The sequence below is a fragment of the Dromaius novaehollandiae genome, chromosome 12, assembly GCF_036370855.1.
Source record: "Dromaius novaehollandiae isolate bDroNov1 chromosome 12, bDroNov1.hap1, whole genome shotgun sequence".
NCBI lineage: Eukaryota > Metazoa > Chordata > Aves > Casuariiformes > Dromaiidae > Dromaius > Dromaius novaehollandiae.
In genome coordinates this window covers 18314874-18332510 of record NC_088109.1, presented here as the reverse complement: position 1 = coordinate 18332510, position 17637 = coordinate 18314874, and the positions used below count along the sequence as shown (strand labels likewise).

Below are 17637 nucleotides of genomic sequence, written 5' to 3'. Positions count from 1 at the left end.
ATGCAACCATCTTCCAGGTCCAATGATCCTGCGAAGATTAGGTGGGGCCGGCCTGGGAACGGACCCCAAATCCCCAGGCAGAAAGGTGAGATCCCACCTTGCCTGCTCCTCTTGATGACTCTGTGTCTATTCCTCCAAAACGGCTAGATCTTAAAAAGCAATCACGATAGCCTTGCCTAGAGCCGTGAGAGCAAACGCAGGCTGTGAAGGGCCTGCAGGTCAGTGAGCACGCTGGTCTTCGACACTTTTGCTTTGGGCTGAGAGAGGCAAATTGGAATTAATCTCCTGAACACTTTCCAAGGAAGGTTTCACCCTCTCCCACCCCCATTCCTTCTTTAATACTCAAAAGCCAACGGGAACGTCTGACATTTTTAAAGAGCAACACGAAGCATTTGAAATATTTAATCATTTTTATTAGTTGTTTTACACATTTACAATGTTTTACAGATATACATTTTTCTGGCACAATGTTTGCATAAAAGATTTCCCTTTCTTAATGAAGAGACGGCGAACATTTGCCAAATGCGATATTGCTTTACACCTTCCCCCACTCGCCGAGGCCAGCTCGAGGCACGAGCACGGGGCAGGACGCGCTGGGCTGGGGACTGCTCCGAGCACCTTGGAGACATCACCCTGCAGCCAGCATCCCTCAGCGAGCCGAGCGTCTCATTAAACTTAGATTATTTATTTTTAGAGCAGAACCAGTGACTGAACATTATTATTAAGACTGTAAAGGGAGATTCAAAGACACTAAATGACTGTACGGGAAAACATTTACTGCCGAGCCAATGGCCTCACATATGTTAGCAGTGAAAGATTAGGAAGCACTCTCTCCTCCAGTTCTCTGCCGGTTTCTTTTTTAAAACCTGGCATTTTTCCCGTGCAAATCCAAGCTGCAGACTTCCTGGAATCACTTCTCCTACATGCAGGCCTTTGTGCACAGGAGATTATCAGATTATTGACTTTGGGATTCCTAATTATATCAACTTGACTGGTTGATAAATCGGAGCTGGGCAGCACCGCAGCAGAAGCAGTGCGGAGGGGGAGCCGGGGATGGCTAGCAGGAGCCATGTCCTTCCAACAGCCACCCAGAGAGCAAGCTGAAATACCTTCTCCTCCTGCCGAGAAATAAAGCGTAGAGCAATTGCTGGGATTTATCATGTCCCCTTAGAAGTAAGCAGCAGCCTTACAAAGAGCAATCCTGCACCTGCCCAGATCTGCTCGGCACGGACAGGAAAGCGTAGGGGCGAGGGACGATGATGAACACCTCGGAGTTGGGGCTTGAAGGAGCACGTAGTCCCCATTTGGGGACTGAAGGAGCACATAGTCCCCATCAACCCAGCAGGACGAACGTTTCAGCATGGACCACTCGAGCAAGTGTCCAGCACCCAACAGAGACCATCCTGAGCAGGGACACACACGTCCTTGGCTCAGCGGTGACCCTGGCCAGCAAAAATGCAATTTCTGGCCTAGACTGGTGTCAGCTCAGTAGGGTGGATGGGAAAACAGCTCTTATGCCGGGACGCTTTCATCTCACCCCACTGCCCACAGCTTCACACCACAGGTTAGTCCAGCAGCAGCAAACCTCTATTTTGCCTGTTATGGCTCCCCAGCACGGAGAGCTGCCCTAAATGGTGCTGCCGGCCTGGAAAGACCGGACCCCGGCAAGGAAAGTGCTACTAGTTGCAGCTCCCCGTGGCGAGCAGGAGTCCTGCAAGACCATCTGTTTAAAGCACAGCATTTCATTTAATGCTTCACATTTTTTTTAAATGAAAAAAAAAATACTTAATTTGATTCTTAATGGAAAGATTTATGGAAATGAAATTGGGGTATTTTTAGTGAGTAAAGATCATGTTATAATAATTTGTTTCTACAATACTTTAATTCCAAGGAGACAATTTTCTCTCTTTTTCTTTGAAGAAAATCTTTATCTTCTTTATTCATCTTTCATTGATTATTCTAAAAACCCATTTAGCTCCACCACATAATGGTATGGTAGTCTTTTCTCATTATATTTTAATAGAATAAAACCCAACTGTATATGGGCGGATTAGATAGCCATTCTTTGAGGTAAAGAACATTGTTCCTCCAGATGGCCAGACAGAATCTGTGTAATGCTTTCCCTATTTATTAAGTTCAAAACGTAATGTAAGCTGATGAGATGTATTTCATCCAGTATTTAATGGGTCAGCCATAAAGTTGAAAGCTAATGCTAAGGTTGGCAGGATGCACAGAAGAGTTAACGTGCGGAAAATAAAGACATATTTAGGGCATCTTCTTGGAGTTAGTGAAATGAGAGGTTGTCACAGAACAAAGCCACTTACATGATATGGGCAGAGATGCTAAGCTGTTCCAGCCCTCCGCGAACCATTTGTCAAAGGTTTGAGTTACTTGAAGACATTTACAAGGACCTGAGAATTTTTTTGTGTGTGTACAAATTGCTTTCTGCACACGGACTTTGACAGCTCGGCAACGAGTCTTCCATGAAACAAAATACACTGATTCTTGCTGCGGACAGATTTATGAGTACCTGAGATAATTACTGTGTATATACTACTTCATTCGGGATGTATTGGTAGTTTCACTGTGTTTAAAGACTGCAGCTCTTTTTTCCCCCCCCCAAGCATAGAGTAGCCTGGAAGTCACCGCTCTTCCCCTGCAGTCATCGTAACTCCATATTTGCACCCTCTTCTGTTAAGGAGGTGGGAGCAAAAGTTAGACAGATTTGGTTAGATTTGTCCATACGATCCCTGAATATCTCATGTTGTGACATCTATCACTTCAGCACAGACATGCATTCCTTCTTGGGCCTGACAAATTTTCCAGTTTGAGACTACTGGCAAAAAACAAACCCGCAGCTCTCTGTGGGGGCAGATGTTAGGATGGTGCCCAAAGCCCCAAAGCTGGCCCAGGAGAGCAGCCACTGCCTGCGCCCAGGACAGCCGTTCCCACGAGCCCATGCCACCTTTGGTGTTGGTCATGCACAAACATCGGAGGCAATAAGGAATGAAGCCATATTCATGTAAAGGAGATCTTTTCTAAAAGGTGACGTTAATTCTTATATTATTAACAGGTAAGGTTAGGTGGTCTGACAGACCTCCAGGTTCATGCATAAATGCAATTCTGCTACTGCTCCCTCCCGAAAACACAGGTTTCATGAAGGCTTTAGAGACTGATTATATGGGATTTATTGTGTAATGAGTGTAAACATTTAATTATAAAATTAAAAAGGTTGGATGGTTGCTCGTTTGCTTGCTTGCTCGGTGGGTTTAAAAAACTCCTCTGGCTCCTTGTTGCAGAAGGGCAGAGGCGAAGGGTGGGAAGGGTCTGTGGAGGTCTCTTGCCCACCTCCTGCATGGAGCACACCGGCACCGGGCCACCTGTGGCTTTGCCAAGGCAGGGCCTGAAAACCCTGCCACAACCCTGGAGGGACAGAGTTTGTCCTAACGTCCAGCCCGGGCTGCCGCTTCCCTCGTGGGCAAGCAGGGCTGGGGGTGAGGACAGCCAGGCTGAGACGCTGCTTTCTAAGGGCTGGCTTGCTTCCTCTGGCTCACAATATCCCCTAAATGCAGATACCGTGTGATCCAAGTTCCTACTAAGCAGGATTTACTCCCTCTAATAAACATGGGGATCTCCATTACGGCTGAACTGAGCCCACGTGTGCGAAGCACTCTGAGAAGGGAAAGTGCCTCAGGACTTAATGCCACCCTGATCCCTCATGGTTAATACAGCTTCATGGCTGATGAAAATCAAGAATATACCATACTTTCCTGCCTCGAAGCTGGAGCACTGGATGGCAGGGGAACACAAAACAGCTTGTAAAGGCCAGCGTTGCACATATTAGAGAGGGCGTCCCCCCTGCACCAGGCTGGGGCTGGGGGCAAGGCATCTTTCCCAGCCCGGGAGCCCAGCCCTGGCAGCAAGCACTTCCAGCAGGGCCAGCAGGCACCACCAGGCAGGCAGAGTCCCCTGGCAGCAGCGTCTGGTGGCTGCTGTAATTGCTTTGTTATCTAATTTGCGCCTTTGTTCTTTCCATTAGCTCCATCTCCTCTTCCCCAGCATCACCTGGTAGACCTGGGCTCTGGCAGAGCACTTCCCTGCTCTGATTACCGCGCGCCCAGCGCACGCAGCAGCAGCGATCGGTGCGAGCGCTCCTTCGACCAGAAAATGCACTGACAACCAGCTTCCCCGCAGAGGCGGCACAGCATGGGGACTGGAACAAAAACCCTCCCTGGGCCGGTACTGCCTAAAAATTATCATTACAGGAAAGGCTCCTGTGCTTCAATCACGCTGTATTATTTATGACCTAATGATTGCCCATTGACTAGCAGGGATTACACATTTGCTAAGATGTTTCTGGGTGAATGAAAGGGCATTAACCTCATTACTATCATGTCTGTGCTCATCAGAGACCATTAGGAGCTTCCTCTCAGCTCTCGGGACCGCTGTGTAGCTACTTGGTGTGTCATCTGCTCCCTCTCCACCCACCCTCTCCCCACAAACATGCACGCGCACACTCGACTCTGCCTCATTTCTCAAGCAGACTTAAGGAAATGGGGGGAAATTATCTAGACTGTGAAGGAATCCAGAGTAAGATTAAAGCAGAGAACCCTTGGGATTAATAATTTGGTGCAGCAGGCCTGCCCGGGAGGATTTGAGGGTGCTTTCAGATTGCTAAGCAATGAGGCCTCCAACTCCTTTCTACAGATGGAGCAGTACTCTCTGGCAGGCAATGGACCAGCATCACCAAGGCTGACCATTTTTTCCTTCTTGCCATCTCACAACACCTGAATGTTTTCCTGAAAGTCCTGGAGGTCTATATGAGCAGGATCAAGGGGAATCAAGGCTCTTCCTCCGCTGCTCGTGCTCAAGACTTCTTTCTTGGCCCCAACCCAACCTCCCTGAGGCACCTTTAATGATCAGGAAGGCTTGATTCCTCCACACCTGAGCTTTGCCCAGGTGTCCTGAACTGCAGGACCCGTTGGCTCACCTCAAACCAGTTTTGATGGAAAATTCCTTTGCTGGCTCAGACTTGCGCACTCAGCCCTGTGCAGGGTGCTGAAAGAGGAATTTGCTCCTGGCTAGCTATCAGCATACACAGTAAAAATAATTTCTTTCCTAATAATTAAAATGATGGGCTATAAATGAAAGTTTGCTTTGCTGACCTCTGGGAATTCACTGGGAACATTTTGAGCAAGGAACGTTTTCAAGATTAAAACCTCTCTTTCCTCTTCTGTTCCTCAACTTCTCTCATATTCTGGCCCCAGAGATGGCATTGCTCTGCTTCCCCACAGCTAATTATAAAGATCAACATCTAAACACACTCATTTTTAAGGAAATGATAATAACAGTGTCCTTAAACTGAAGAAATATTCCTTATCTTGCTAGACACACTTCATTGGGACAATTTAAGCTGTCCCTGTTTCCTCTACATCCTCATCCTCACTGTGCTCCTCCACACATATCTTGCCTGTCTCTTATTCTTTTCACACCCTTTCACTCATGTTTCCTGAAATCTGCAGCTGTACCTGGTTCTGGAGACACAAAACAGGCAACAAAAAAACCTGGAAAAAAACCTTGCCTGAGTTCTCCCCCTTTCCTTTGTGTTTCAAAAAACTTGCAATTCTGAAATAATCAGGCTTCCTTTTCTTTCTCTCAACTGCTAGCAGCTGTCGTGTATCTTCTGTGTCACTTCCCAAAGTACTTCAAATCCTACCAGACCCAGGAAAAAGCAGGCACTTGTTCAAAACCACTAATGCATCAATATGCGCTTGGCTGTTGCAATCTTCATACCTGCACTGCTGGAGATGATTACCTAGCTTTTATATCTGCAGATTCAAACTTGGGGAATAAAACCAGGCCCAATAAAATAGGGAAGCAAATAAAGCATAAGCAGAACGAAAAAAGCAATGGAACATGCTATAAATCCAGGATCAGGTAAAAGCTAATTATGGTCATGCTCACTAAAAAGAAGAGGACACAGCAAGGAAGATAGACTTATTAATTATTTGTGTTATGGTAGCACTTAGAAGCCCCAATCCTTTATCTGGCACTAGCTGTGCTATACATGGCAAACACTCAAATATATCTTTGGGTAATTGCACACATTTTTAAGGAAAATGTGCAAGTGCTCTGTTCTTTCACCTTCAGCTGTTTCTGGTTTGTTGATGCTGCTAAAGAAGACCAAGTTACCCATCAATCTCATTTCGAGCAGCTCGCTGGATGCTCATGGGTCAAAGAACAAATAGTTCAGCATGAAGGCATCCTCCACCCACAGCCCGAGTGGGCAAACGACGGCAGAGCCCCCGACGTGGGCATGAAACGTATGTCGACACGGCATGAATGTATACGTCAACCCATCCTGGCCCAGGGGGGCAAAACTCTCCCTGTTGCCCACAGGGATATTTCATCCTCACTGACTCCATGCAAGTTTGATTGCTTTTCTAATTAAGATACATTTTATGGTAATCTACCAAGCCCCTTAGACTAAATCACTCAGTTAATCTGTTGTTAGTGCCCATATGTTTACAGTTTTTGAGGCTGCTGCGGCATATTTGCTTTGCCAGGGTGCCGGGGAAGTTCAGTGACAGATGAGCTGCTGCACAGCGATTCAGGTGGTGCACACCCCTTCCCCCCGGAAAGCCGACACCCTGCCAAAGACAGACATCTTTGACACTCAACATTTTGGGAAGAAAATGAAAGGCACAGCACTGCAGATAAAGCACCCCATACTGATCACCTGTCTCTTCCCTTGTCTGTACAGTAGGGTTCAGCACATATTTTTCATTTTCCTTTCTTTTCTTTTTTTTTTCCCCTTCCAAAATAATAGGTTGTACATGACAGGAGAGGAAAGCTAAAGAGTTTCACAGTATCCTCACGTCTCTGGCCCCGAAGCTTGCCTACCAAAGCAAAGAGGAGGTTTTTTGCAGGTTCAAGGGCGCTGAACATCCCCCTGGGCAAAGAGCAATGATCATAATTTGCAAATAAAGGACAAGCGAAGTCAGAACCTGTATCTGCACTGGATACAGAATAAGATAAAAACTAAGCAAGAGCTGTACGGTTCTGCTCCCACTGACCCGAAGCGCCTAGGCAGGAGTGTGTGGACCAAACCCAATGCTCACCTACAGTCCCGACACATCGATGGGTCTCTTCCAGCTTCTCAAGGGTTGGTGCTGTTCCACCACATGCCCTGGTGAGGAAGTAAATCAGCCCTGTGGGCCTGCCTGGGCTCTCCCGAAACTGTGCGTCTTGCATATGGACCCGCATGCGGTGGGCTGGCAGGCAGCAGCTTCATCGCTGTATATCCACGATGGCTGCATCTTGCCAAGGGTGACACAGGCAGAGGTGACTGATGCTGGGGACTGCACATACAGGGACACGCAGAGCCTCAGCTGCACACGATATTTGCTGTTACATGAGGCTGCCCGCGTTGGCTCTAGTCCGGGAGCGGGGCTCTGCTGTCCTGGTTGCCGAATGGAGACATGGCACTTGCCAGTCCCTCATTCAAGGCTCTCCTCACCCCATCTCCCAGGCCTGCCCCCCTGGCGGTACCCGCACAAGCAGAGCCCAGTAAGTGACCCTGGGGATCCTCAGATCTGCTCAAACCAGCTGGACTGAGAGCCCCAATCCGTCATATACATATATATGTGTTGAATCTTCAAGGGTGTACAACACTATTAGTTGAAGCAACTTGCACTCAGCTAGCTGAGGAAAAGAGCCCAAAGGCAAAATCAGGGAAGACCAACCTCTAGGTCAGGTTGCCATCTGCCATCCTATGTGCAGGGAAATAGTCCCTGCAAAAACTGGTCATATAACTGTACAGGAACTCCTAATCAAAAATGACATGAAAAATAAAACACCACCTGCCATCACCAGCAGTGACAGGCAGCTGCTATCCAATATCAGCACGAATACCATTTTCCCTGTAGAGTGCCTATTGATTTGAACAGGATTAACAGAGGTGAGGAAAGTATTTATTAAGTGTTCCAAGGACTTGGCTAAAAAAAGAATATCTGGCATTCAGGAGGAGCCAGATATTTAGGAAATCAATCTTTCAAGAGTGCAAGGAATTTCTCTAGGAACCGTTTGTGCTTCTTCAGGCTTTGCTAGGTGCTACACAGCCAACGAGACCAGTCTCAAAGGAAAAGAAGGTCCCCAGGCTCTAGGAACTGCTAAAACAATGTTTCAAATGCTTTTCAAATCCTAATGCAGCTGGTAGACAGAGACCACGACTCTTCCAACGCACTGGCATGAAGCTCACATTTTCAATGCTGGCGGCTCATGAAGCATCACACTGTGAATCTGCCCCACCAAGCCCTGATGTGCACAGCAGCCCGAGGTCATTTTGGAGAAGAGGATGGCACGCTCTCCAAAAGCTGGTGGAGGCTGCTCTGAAAGGTGAGCAGTGAGTGTGGGGCGATGGGATCGAGGAGAAGCTGCCCTCAGACCTGCTAACACCGAGTAGCTAGAGATGGAGGAGCATCACACATTGCAACATTAGCAGGGGCAGTGCTGGAGCAAACACACATAAGAAAGGCTGCGTGATGACCCTTCCGACCAGGCTGCTGTCCGACAGGAGGTCTGAGAGTGTCCACGCACACACAGGTGCCCGCATGTCACCCCATGCGGATGTCCTCTCCCCCGTGCCTCCTGGGCACGTGGTGAGCACACTGCTCACCTTGTGCCTGATGCTTCCTTGGGCACCAGCGACCTGCCTCCCCCGGGCAGGGCAACAACCTCCCTGGCCTTCAGTCAAACCAAGCAGTCCTGGCCACTCTTCCTGCTGAAAATCTATAAAGATGAGCTGAACTGGCTTCCTACTAAACCGCAGCACGTGCAGCTTTCTGGGAAGTCTGGCCCCCCTGCTATGATGAGCTACACGGCACAGAAACCCCTCAGCTCGGCAAGGCTCAAAGCGGGAGCCGCGTCCCTCGCTTCGTCTTGCCCAGCCCCTTCCACTTGGGTGTCACCTGGATGGGTGCCCTGAGCATCGTCCGTCTGCTCCCCCGGAGGATGCTGCGCCGAGCCACATACCACGGCTTGGCAAAGCTGGGAACGACCACTGTTGTCCTCAGGCCAGCAGGACTATGCTTAGAAAGTGTGTGAGATCTGCACTGCTCGGACACCTACGCCCTCCACGCCGGAGGGATTAAATGACTGTGCAAAAGCCAGTTCCTCTTATGTGTATCTTGTTCCCTAACACTGTGCCAAACACATGCATTCAGGGAAAGTTACACAGCAGGTTAAAAACACATACTGTATTTCTGAAACAGCAAGCACGTAAAAATCGAGAAGCCACTGAACTTGGTACACATCAGTTATGTTTTCGGAAAGGGAGCAGAGCTGACGCCCTGCGCCCCGGCCGGCTGCGCGCAGGTTGCTGCGCGCCCACTTTCAGCAACCCATACCCACACGCCAGCAGATCTGCGGAGCCGCACACCTCAAAACATTCCTCCCAGCTGCTTTTCACACAGGTGGGAAGGAGAGTGTAACTATCGCATTTTGAAAAATTTGGAACAATTAAACTGTTCCAAAAGCAGCTTAAAATGACTAAGCAGTTACTGCCAATCTGAAATTTCTCTCTAAAAAGCGTTCAGCTTAGTCTGCCAGACTCCACAGCCTTATCTTCTCTTACGGGTATAATAAACCCAGTTACATCCTTCTAACACCTTATTAAAGTACACTTCATATATCTATTAGCATGCCGTGGTATCATGAGAGTAGGTAGATTATACCTGGTCCAATATGTTGATTTTCCAAGGAGTTATATACTCTGGCATGTTCTCACAGCAGCTCCAGCTTGTACTCCAGCTGGAGTTTTTAAAGACTTCTGAAACACTGGAGATAACTCCCATGGATGTGATTCAAGTACGAAAGAATCAAAGTGCCAATAAAATGAATATAATGCTGCAAAATCAAATATTTATTATGCAACCTGAAAGCGTTACAGTTTTACATCTTATTTTGCTCAGCTGTGCTATTACAATCGCTGCCTTGCGCTGCCTGGAAAGCACCGCAGGAGCTGTGATGGTGCGCGATAAATAACCGCATCTCACTGTTATTTACAGGTAACAAAGAGGCTCCAAGTTCGCCAAGAACGCGGAGGAACGAGGCTGCCGAGCTGGGCAGAGCCCCGAAAGGCAAAGCAACAGTGTGCTGACCTGTCGTAACGATTTTACACTCTGAAAAGAAAGCTATTTTGTTAATTACCACAAAGATTTTCTTTATTTCATTTATACATTTCTGTGAGGAGCATGTTACTGCCCACCTGCCACACTTCAGATTGATCTTTCTCGGGTAATATGCAGTCAGATATTCATACTTTAGTTTGATCAATATCAAACAGCTCTTACTGAAATTTTTGCTATTAAACATTGCTGTGTTATTTCTCTGGAGCCTTTGATTAAAAATGCCAGAAGAAACATGATAAATCAGAATTCCTTTCCCCTTAATCCTCACTCTCCACATCACTGCTGTAGAAATGAAGCGCAAAACAAGTTTTCAAAGCAGGCACCCCCCTCTGCAAAGCAAAATAAAACACAAAAATATTTCGGTGTACATAAAAAACACAGAACAGCTGGGCACAGCATGAGCGTACAAAGAAACCAAACCTAAAAACAACTTGGTGGGCTTCATGGTTACTGTAAACCCCTACTTCTCCCCCAAACAATACAGTTACACAAATAAATATATATGCATATAACTTACCGGAGCAAATATCACCATACACATTTACAAAAGGATTTATAATCCAACTTGTATCTCCTGAAATAAAGCAAGGTTTGTCTCATACTAAAAATAAAGGCTCCCAAAAGCTCCTCACAGGAGAGGGAGAGAGAGAGAGAGCGAGCGCGCGAGAGAGAGCACCAGCTCCTTGTCTCTCTTTTTACGAAGCAAATAAGGAGAGCAAGAAAATCAATGCCGAGAGAAAGTGAGATGATATACCAATCAGGCAGCAGCCTCAGCCTTATTTGCAGAGGGATGGCAAAATGGTCATATTATTAGACAATGACTACACACAGCCTAAGTAGAGGAATTGAACACTTTCCCCTCGGCGAGGAGCTGATTGCTTTGTTGTGGTGCAGGTACCACCACCGCATGCTGTGAGATGCAGCCCATTCCTCACTGTTGCCAACACAGAAGCGCTTTATTTTATACAAACGCTCTGTAAGAAAAGAAACACTTCACAGTTCTGGGCTAAACTTGCATGAGGGTTAAGCATCCTCCAAATCTGTGACACTTACAAGCTGTCATGGGGGCAGAATTCCTTGGTTGTTGGTTTTGGGGGCTTCCCGGGCTATTTATTACATTTTGACAGATCTCCACTGTATGCCTTTCACTGGATCTCATAGATCTGTGCAGCAGCTACAGCAAAGAGCCCATCCAGAGAGGGGAAAAGAGCCTTCAGATCCCATTTATTTAGATGTGCCCTGAAGTTCTCACAGGGCTGGACCTCAAAAGCATCTTCCTGGGACTTGAACTTTTTCCTCTTTTTGTGTATCAAGGCAAACCTATGGGATACCCATGGGTTCCTCTGCGAGAAGGGTAAGTTCTGTTCAGCTAATTTACCAAACAAAACCTTTGCTGTGTGCCTCTGTGCTGGAAGGGGGCGGGGGGGGATGAGAACGTACAGGACGGGATGCTCATCATCACGGACGTACAGGCTTGTGAGCGTGATACACAGGTGGCAAAGACATGCCAGTTCTTTGGAAAGATCTTCTCCAGAACTGGAGAAAATTAGTCCCTCCCTATTACTTGATACTCCTTTGCCTCCCTGGAAACACCTCACACTTGCCCCTCCTGGGCAGCTGCACAAAGTCGCAAGCCCCTGTCCCTGTCACTGCACGACCTCCTCTTGAGAAGGGTTTTAGGTTGGTCCTGTGTCTCTGCTCCACGTTCAGGATTTCAGCACGTTAAGAGCACAAAATGAATGCATGGATCCTTCTCTTTTCCGCAAAGAGCCTGACTCACGGTTTAGGCTGTGGGGCTCGCCCGCTACCCACGTAGAGACGTCAGCCCGAGCCCGTCGCCCCGACGGCGCGTGACGTAACGGAGACCGTGAATCACCCCGTATCCTATTTTATCATCCCTCGGTTTATCAGCATTTCACCCTTTTTTCCACATGCTACAAGAAATATATGCAAATACTTGCGACTTAACAGATAAAACACAAGGTGAATTCAGTAGAACTTTCTCTTTGATTTGCAGACAGACGTTGCATGCTGGTGTACAGAAACACCTGCTGGATAACAACAGTTCTCTACACAGCAAAATTTGAGCACATTCACTTTTCTCTGGCTGCCTTGGGATTTGCATGGTGAGATGAGAGCTGGAATTAATAGGGAACATCCTGAAGACAAAGCAAAGGAGACTGAATTCATCTGATAATTCAATTTGTCTGTTCTGGGCTGTGGCACTTGTGGATGCAAACACAGCACAAGCACAGAGGATATTCAGAAAACCTTCTTGCGAGGGTGAGAGTTGTAGCCCTGGGCCTCTACCCCAAAAACGCAAGTCCCATTGCCATGCTGAAAGATGTCACTTGTGACAAAGTGGCCCTGCATTTCCAACAGACACAGCAAAACGCTGGCCCGTGCCATGATCAGGTGACACTGTTGGGCTGATGGAGTTGTCCAGGGACATGTTGAAGCACTGCTCTGTGGTGCCTTTAAAGATAAGTGAAAGCATCTGACTGCTGACATGCATGTTGGTTATTTGAGTACCACTCCGGGTGGTTAAACAACTAACTCTCTGCCTTTGGGCTGCAGAGCTGGGGAGCATTTCTCCCATCGCACCGTGAGCAGCCCTTTGATCCGGGACCCTCTCTTACGTATGCAATAACTGCACTTGGCAGTCGTGCTCCTGTACTACAAGCTGCAGTCGTGACTTGCTCAGCCAGACGTGGCCTGGTCAGTGCTGGTCACCAAGCTTCCTTCCCGGAGCGCAGGGCTCACACGTTGCACTCCCTCTTCCTTGCCATCTCTAGGAAAGACAGGGGAGCCCAGAGAGGAGGTTTTGGAGGAACTTCCAGTTCATTTGTAATGGCACAGCTACACTGAGGCATCTGTGGCAACACAATTAACAGGGCCACGAAACACCAGGCTTTCAATAAACACCCACCACTGAGGGTGTGCCATGCCACGCGGCCAGCAGAATAGCCGAGTACAACACAGACCCCAACAGCAACATGACCTGAAAGCTAGCCACATGCAAAGGCGACCAAGGGCCACACCAAACTTACCGCCCGCTGCGCCTGCCCAGGCGACCTAGGTGACCCAGCTTCTCCCAAGTCCCTCAGAGCTGCTCTCCTCCCTCCAGGTGCCCCATGTTATCCTCCCACGCATTTGCTGAAGGTGGCCAGCAGATGCTCAGCCTGCTGAAGCTCCCTGGCTGGGATGTCCCATTGCTCTGTGGTCCTTCTCACTGCGCTCGGAAACAGCTCAGGTTTCCAGCCGGCACCGAAGCTTGCTGCACCACACAATGACCAGCCTTTTGCTGCAAGGTGTGATGGTAAGCGAAACACAAGCACACTTCTTGCCTTCATTTTCTAGTGAGATTGTTTTATTTTTCCTTCCCATTCCATCACCAGATTACCAACAGCTCCTCAATTGCTATTACTTAAAAGCCCACTGAAGTCCTCTGAAAACTTTGAAAAACACCCATTAAAGTAATTTTGAAGACATGCCCTGGGTGCTATCACCTTTGAGCCCTCCAGAAGGTGTGCCCACTTTGGCACCTGCATGGGATGTGGTGGAAGATGTGGTTTAGCCAGAGCATGATGGGCTGCAGCAGGCAGTGACCCGTCTTGTTGCACAGCTTCTCCAAGCAATGCTGTTACACGGACTCCATGATGTAAGGAGACCAGAGTCTGATTTTTTCCAAACTGGTGACACCCTGTAAATGGATCAAGCCTAACATTGCTGAAGATGGATGTGTTGGTGTCTGGTGACAAGGCAAAATGCTTGTGCCACGCTGCAGCAGTGGATCCTGCAGCATTTCAGGCTGGTGCTTTCTTCTGCTTTATTAGATTCTTTTGCAAAAAATCATCTGAAATATTGGACATGGCACTCAACATCCCCAAGCGTCCCCATAAAAACAGCCTCTACCAATGCCAGCATTGTTTTGATATGTCTCTCTCAATACTGTATCAGAGCTTTCTACTTTTGGTTTTTAAGTTGGGCGTTTCAAAGCAGACTAGAAAGCTTCATGTGATTTGGGCTGCAAACTCCTTTAGATACTGCTGCAAAGCTCTACACATCCAGCAGATTTCTGCCAGCTTTGCTACATCACTCAAGGGCCTGAAGAGACTTAATCCCTGCCTGCAGGAGGTTCATGGCCAACATAGCTAATAGGGACGCACTTACACCAAAACCAGGTCTGCAGCCTGGTGGGAACGCTTCGACTCTCCCAGGACAGCAGCGTTCGCAGGAGGTATCTGTGCGAGGATAGCACGAGACAGGGCGCCCAGCTCCCAGCTCCCCACCGCACTTTGTCTTTGCTGCCTCGGAGGCACCCACCGATGTGCACCCACCGCCCACCTGGCAGGAGGGAAGGCCAGGGCATGGAGGAAAACCAAAAGCATTAGTTAACTTACGCTGTATTGCACGGACACCTTACTGCTGGCGTATTTGCTTACATTACCATTGCCCCCGGGAGCCCTGTTAGTGCTTGCACACGTACCTTCAGCTTTAGAGACGCCTATAAAATCATGAACAGCATGGCGCGAATGAACAGGGAACGACTGCTTTATTGGTCTCACCGCGGAGGACCTGAGCTGGACTTCTTCAGCGCGTGGCACAGCAGCCCACAGCTTCATTGCAATCACACTCAGCCCGGTGCTCTAGAGAAAATACATTTCAGGGCAGTGCCCTTTGTCTGAGCAGGCTGGAGGCTGGCAGAGGGGCCGGGGCTGCCATCCTGGCCTCGGCCAGCAGCAGCGTGGGAGCAGCTATTTAATCAACGCGGAACGGCTGCCGCAAATAACTCGGCAGCCCAGGATGTACTAAAACAGGCTGCTTGGTTGCCAGCAGAGATTTTCACGTTTCCCTCTCAATCTTTATTCAAATTTGGGAAGACACAAAATTAACGAAGACCAAGATATAACTGGAAACCATTTGTTTTTCTCATGGAAATGGAACGTTTCCTAATGAAGCTCCCCTCCCCCTGTGCCGCTCGATTCGGGATGCAAATATTGCCGAGAGTTTATCAATCTGCGGCTTGTTTCACGCACTTTGCAATGCTAATGAGTAAACCAATTTTGACATATTATGTAAGCCAGTTTCTGAAACAGAGATTCTTGGCAGGCCAAATGTAAACACAGACACCCTCTCGCATCCAATTTAAATGAGCATGTTGCTGAAAGCACTAAGGGCTTGATTCTGTTGACTTATTCCCGATTTACTCCAGTGCAAAAAAAAAAAAAAAAAAAAAAAAAAAAAAAAAAAAAACACCACCCAAAAAAACCCAACCTTCAATTCACTTGCTAGTGCAGGAGCAATTTGCAAATGGATCTAATTTTATAACACGGAAATATGTTGGAATAAGCTAATGCAGGGTAGTGACTCTGGCACTGGGGAGAGGCTGTACAAGCATTATCCCAGTTTATGATGTGGAGCACACACGCTGTCCCAGACGGAGCTAATGCGGGAGACGACAGCTTCCCTCTCCTCGCCATAAAGCCAAATTTAGGTGCAACCAGTGGCCCATGGGGTGGACCAAACCCAGAGGGTGACTCCCTCCTCTTGACTGGCCCTGCAGAAGGGCAATGCCTGCCTGGGGAGCAGGTAAAGCCCAAAAGCAGCACCGGCATTGCAAGCCACAGGCTGCCCCTGCCATAGTTACGCTGGGGCCACAGGAACGGAGGGCGCGAAGGGATATCTTTCTCGGCCATGCACAAAGCCCAGCAGCTGCAAGCTTGCACCACACTGGCGTGCGGCCGGGTGCTGAGACCCCATGAGCCGCTACCTTGCCCACCCGCCCCACCACGAGGCCCCAAAACTGGCACCTGGCCCCAGTACGGAGACAGGTGGACATCCGGCATGAGTGGATTTCCTCCAAGTTCTATAGACAACGGTCTGAGCACCAGGACGACGTGCTGGAAGGCACGTGCACTGGATGGCAGATGACTGCAATGACCGGCACTGCTCTTTCCAGCTGCACAGGGACAAACCAAAGGTTGTCAGCTCAAGGTGTGGAGTCAGGGGTAGGAGAAAAGAGGAGCGATGCATTTTAAAAGCCCCTTGGGAAAGGATTTGCTGCGGAGCTGAACGGGATTTATTAAAGTGAGGACGGGCTGGACTCAAATCTCTCATTTGCACTTTTCCTCAGTACCATCTGGAGCATTTGCATCTGCCAAAAGCATGGTGTATTTCTGTCAACAAGCGGAAGCAAATGGTGTAGCAGCGTACCTGGAGGTAGCCTTTGCCCTGCTAATGGCTCTGGGCATCTCCAGAGTGTTTTAAACCTAAAACACAAGCGTGAAGCTGAACTGTGATGCTCCTGCAGAGGAAAAGAAATAAAAAGTGTGCTCTGCTGTGAGGCTGGGCGTGCTGCCGCAGAGGAGAACATTTACTGCCTGTGTCAGAGATCCCACGAGGCATTAGCAGAGCTGCAAAATGCAACCTCGCACTCGATCCCCTGTGTCTCTTCATCATGGTATCAGGACCGAGATCTCATTTATCACACCTGGCTCTTTTGCATTGCAAAACAAAGGAGAACAAGGGGAAAAACACTTCTAGCCTCCAACCAAACATCCCATCCCAAGCTTTCAAGGATGAGAGCAAACCTGCGAGCTCTTCCCTTCATGCCGCGTAGTGCTTTCACGCTATGATCACAAGCTGCTGAAGTGCCACACATCTGCTGGCTCATCAAGTTCTGCTCTGCAAGTTTGGAAATACACACTTGCTACAGTGATTCAATTTTATGGCACAAGAGAAAACTTAAAGCTGTCTACACATGAAAAAGAAAGGATGGGGCTTGGAAGGAGGGTAGCTGACAACTAAGTATCACTTGGGATGCCAACCACAGGGAGAAGGACAGCACTAGCCTGCCTACGCACTGGGGCACACCGCAGCGTGGGGGCTGCGGGGAGCGGTGACACTTGGGTAGAGAAGCGGCCCTGCAGACCTGCAGGTACCACCCAAATTCTTGTCCAAATAAGCGCAAGTCCAGCTCTCTGCCAGCTGACAAATACCTTCCAGCATGGATGCTACCGCCCCCGCACAGCCCTTCAGGCAGGAGCGAGGCCCAAAAAGTCATCACTACACAGCAGCTCAAACCCCATCGTATGATGGAGAGACCTTCCCTTCTTCCCACGAGTTTATTCATGCATGGTGCATTATAGTAAAGGGTAGGCAAAAGAATGCTCAATTTCTAACGTCAACTCATTTTTATTGTAATCTTAAATGATTTGGAATAACTCCTGTGGCACAGTTGCTGGCCGTTAATTAGGGCGAGTCAACTTGGAAAGCCCTCGTGGACCATCCAAACATCCTCTGGACTTCTGAGGCTCGGACTAGTGTTTCTGGCACCCCTTTATTCTTGTTGCCATGCTTGTTTTCCATCTTAAGTCCTGTTTCTGCATATCTTAAATACCAGACACTAAAAATATATATATAATAATAATCTGAAGGCCAAATG

General features: G+C 48.3%; 1 protein-coding gene across 2 annotated transcripts in view; it reads right to left on the bottom strand.

Moving 5' to 3' along the window:
- SYNPR (synaptoporin) overlaps nt 1-17637 on the bottom strand; it is a 109148-nt gene that overhangs the window by 34388 nt on the left and 57123 nt on the right. Inside the window, exon 1 of one of the 2 annotated variants that reach the window (XM_026111112.2) lies at nt 10708-10852. The exons of the other annotated variant lie outside the window; for it this stretch is intronic. Within the exon in view, the coding sequence (XP_025966897.1) occupies nt 10708-10731 (24 nt within the window). The 5' untranslated portion in view covers nt 10732-10852. Of the gene's footprint in view, nt 1-10707; nt 10853-17637 lie in introns of those variants that run through there. 2 annotated transcript variants of the gene reach the window in all.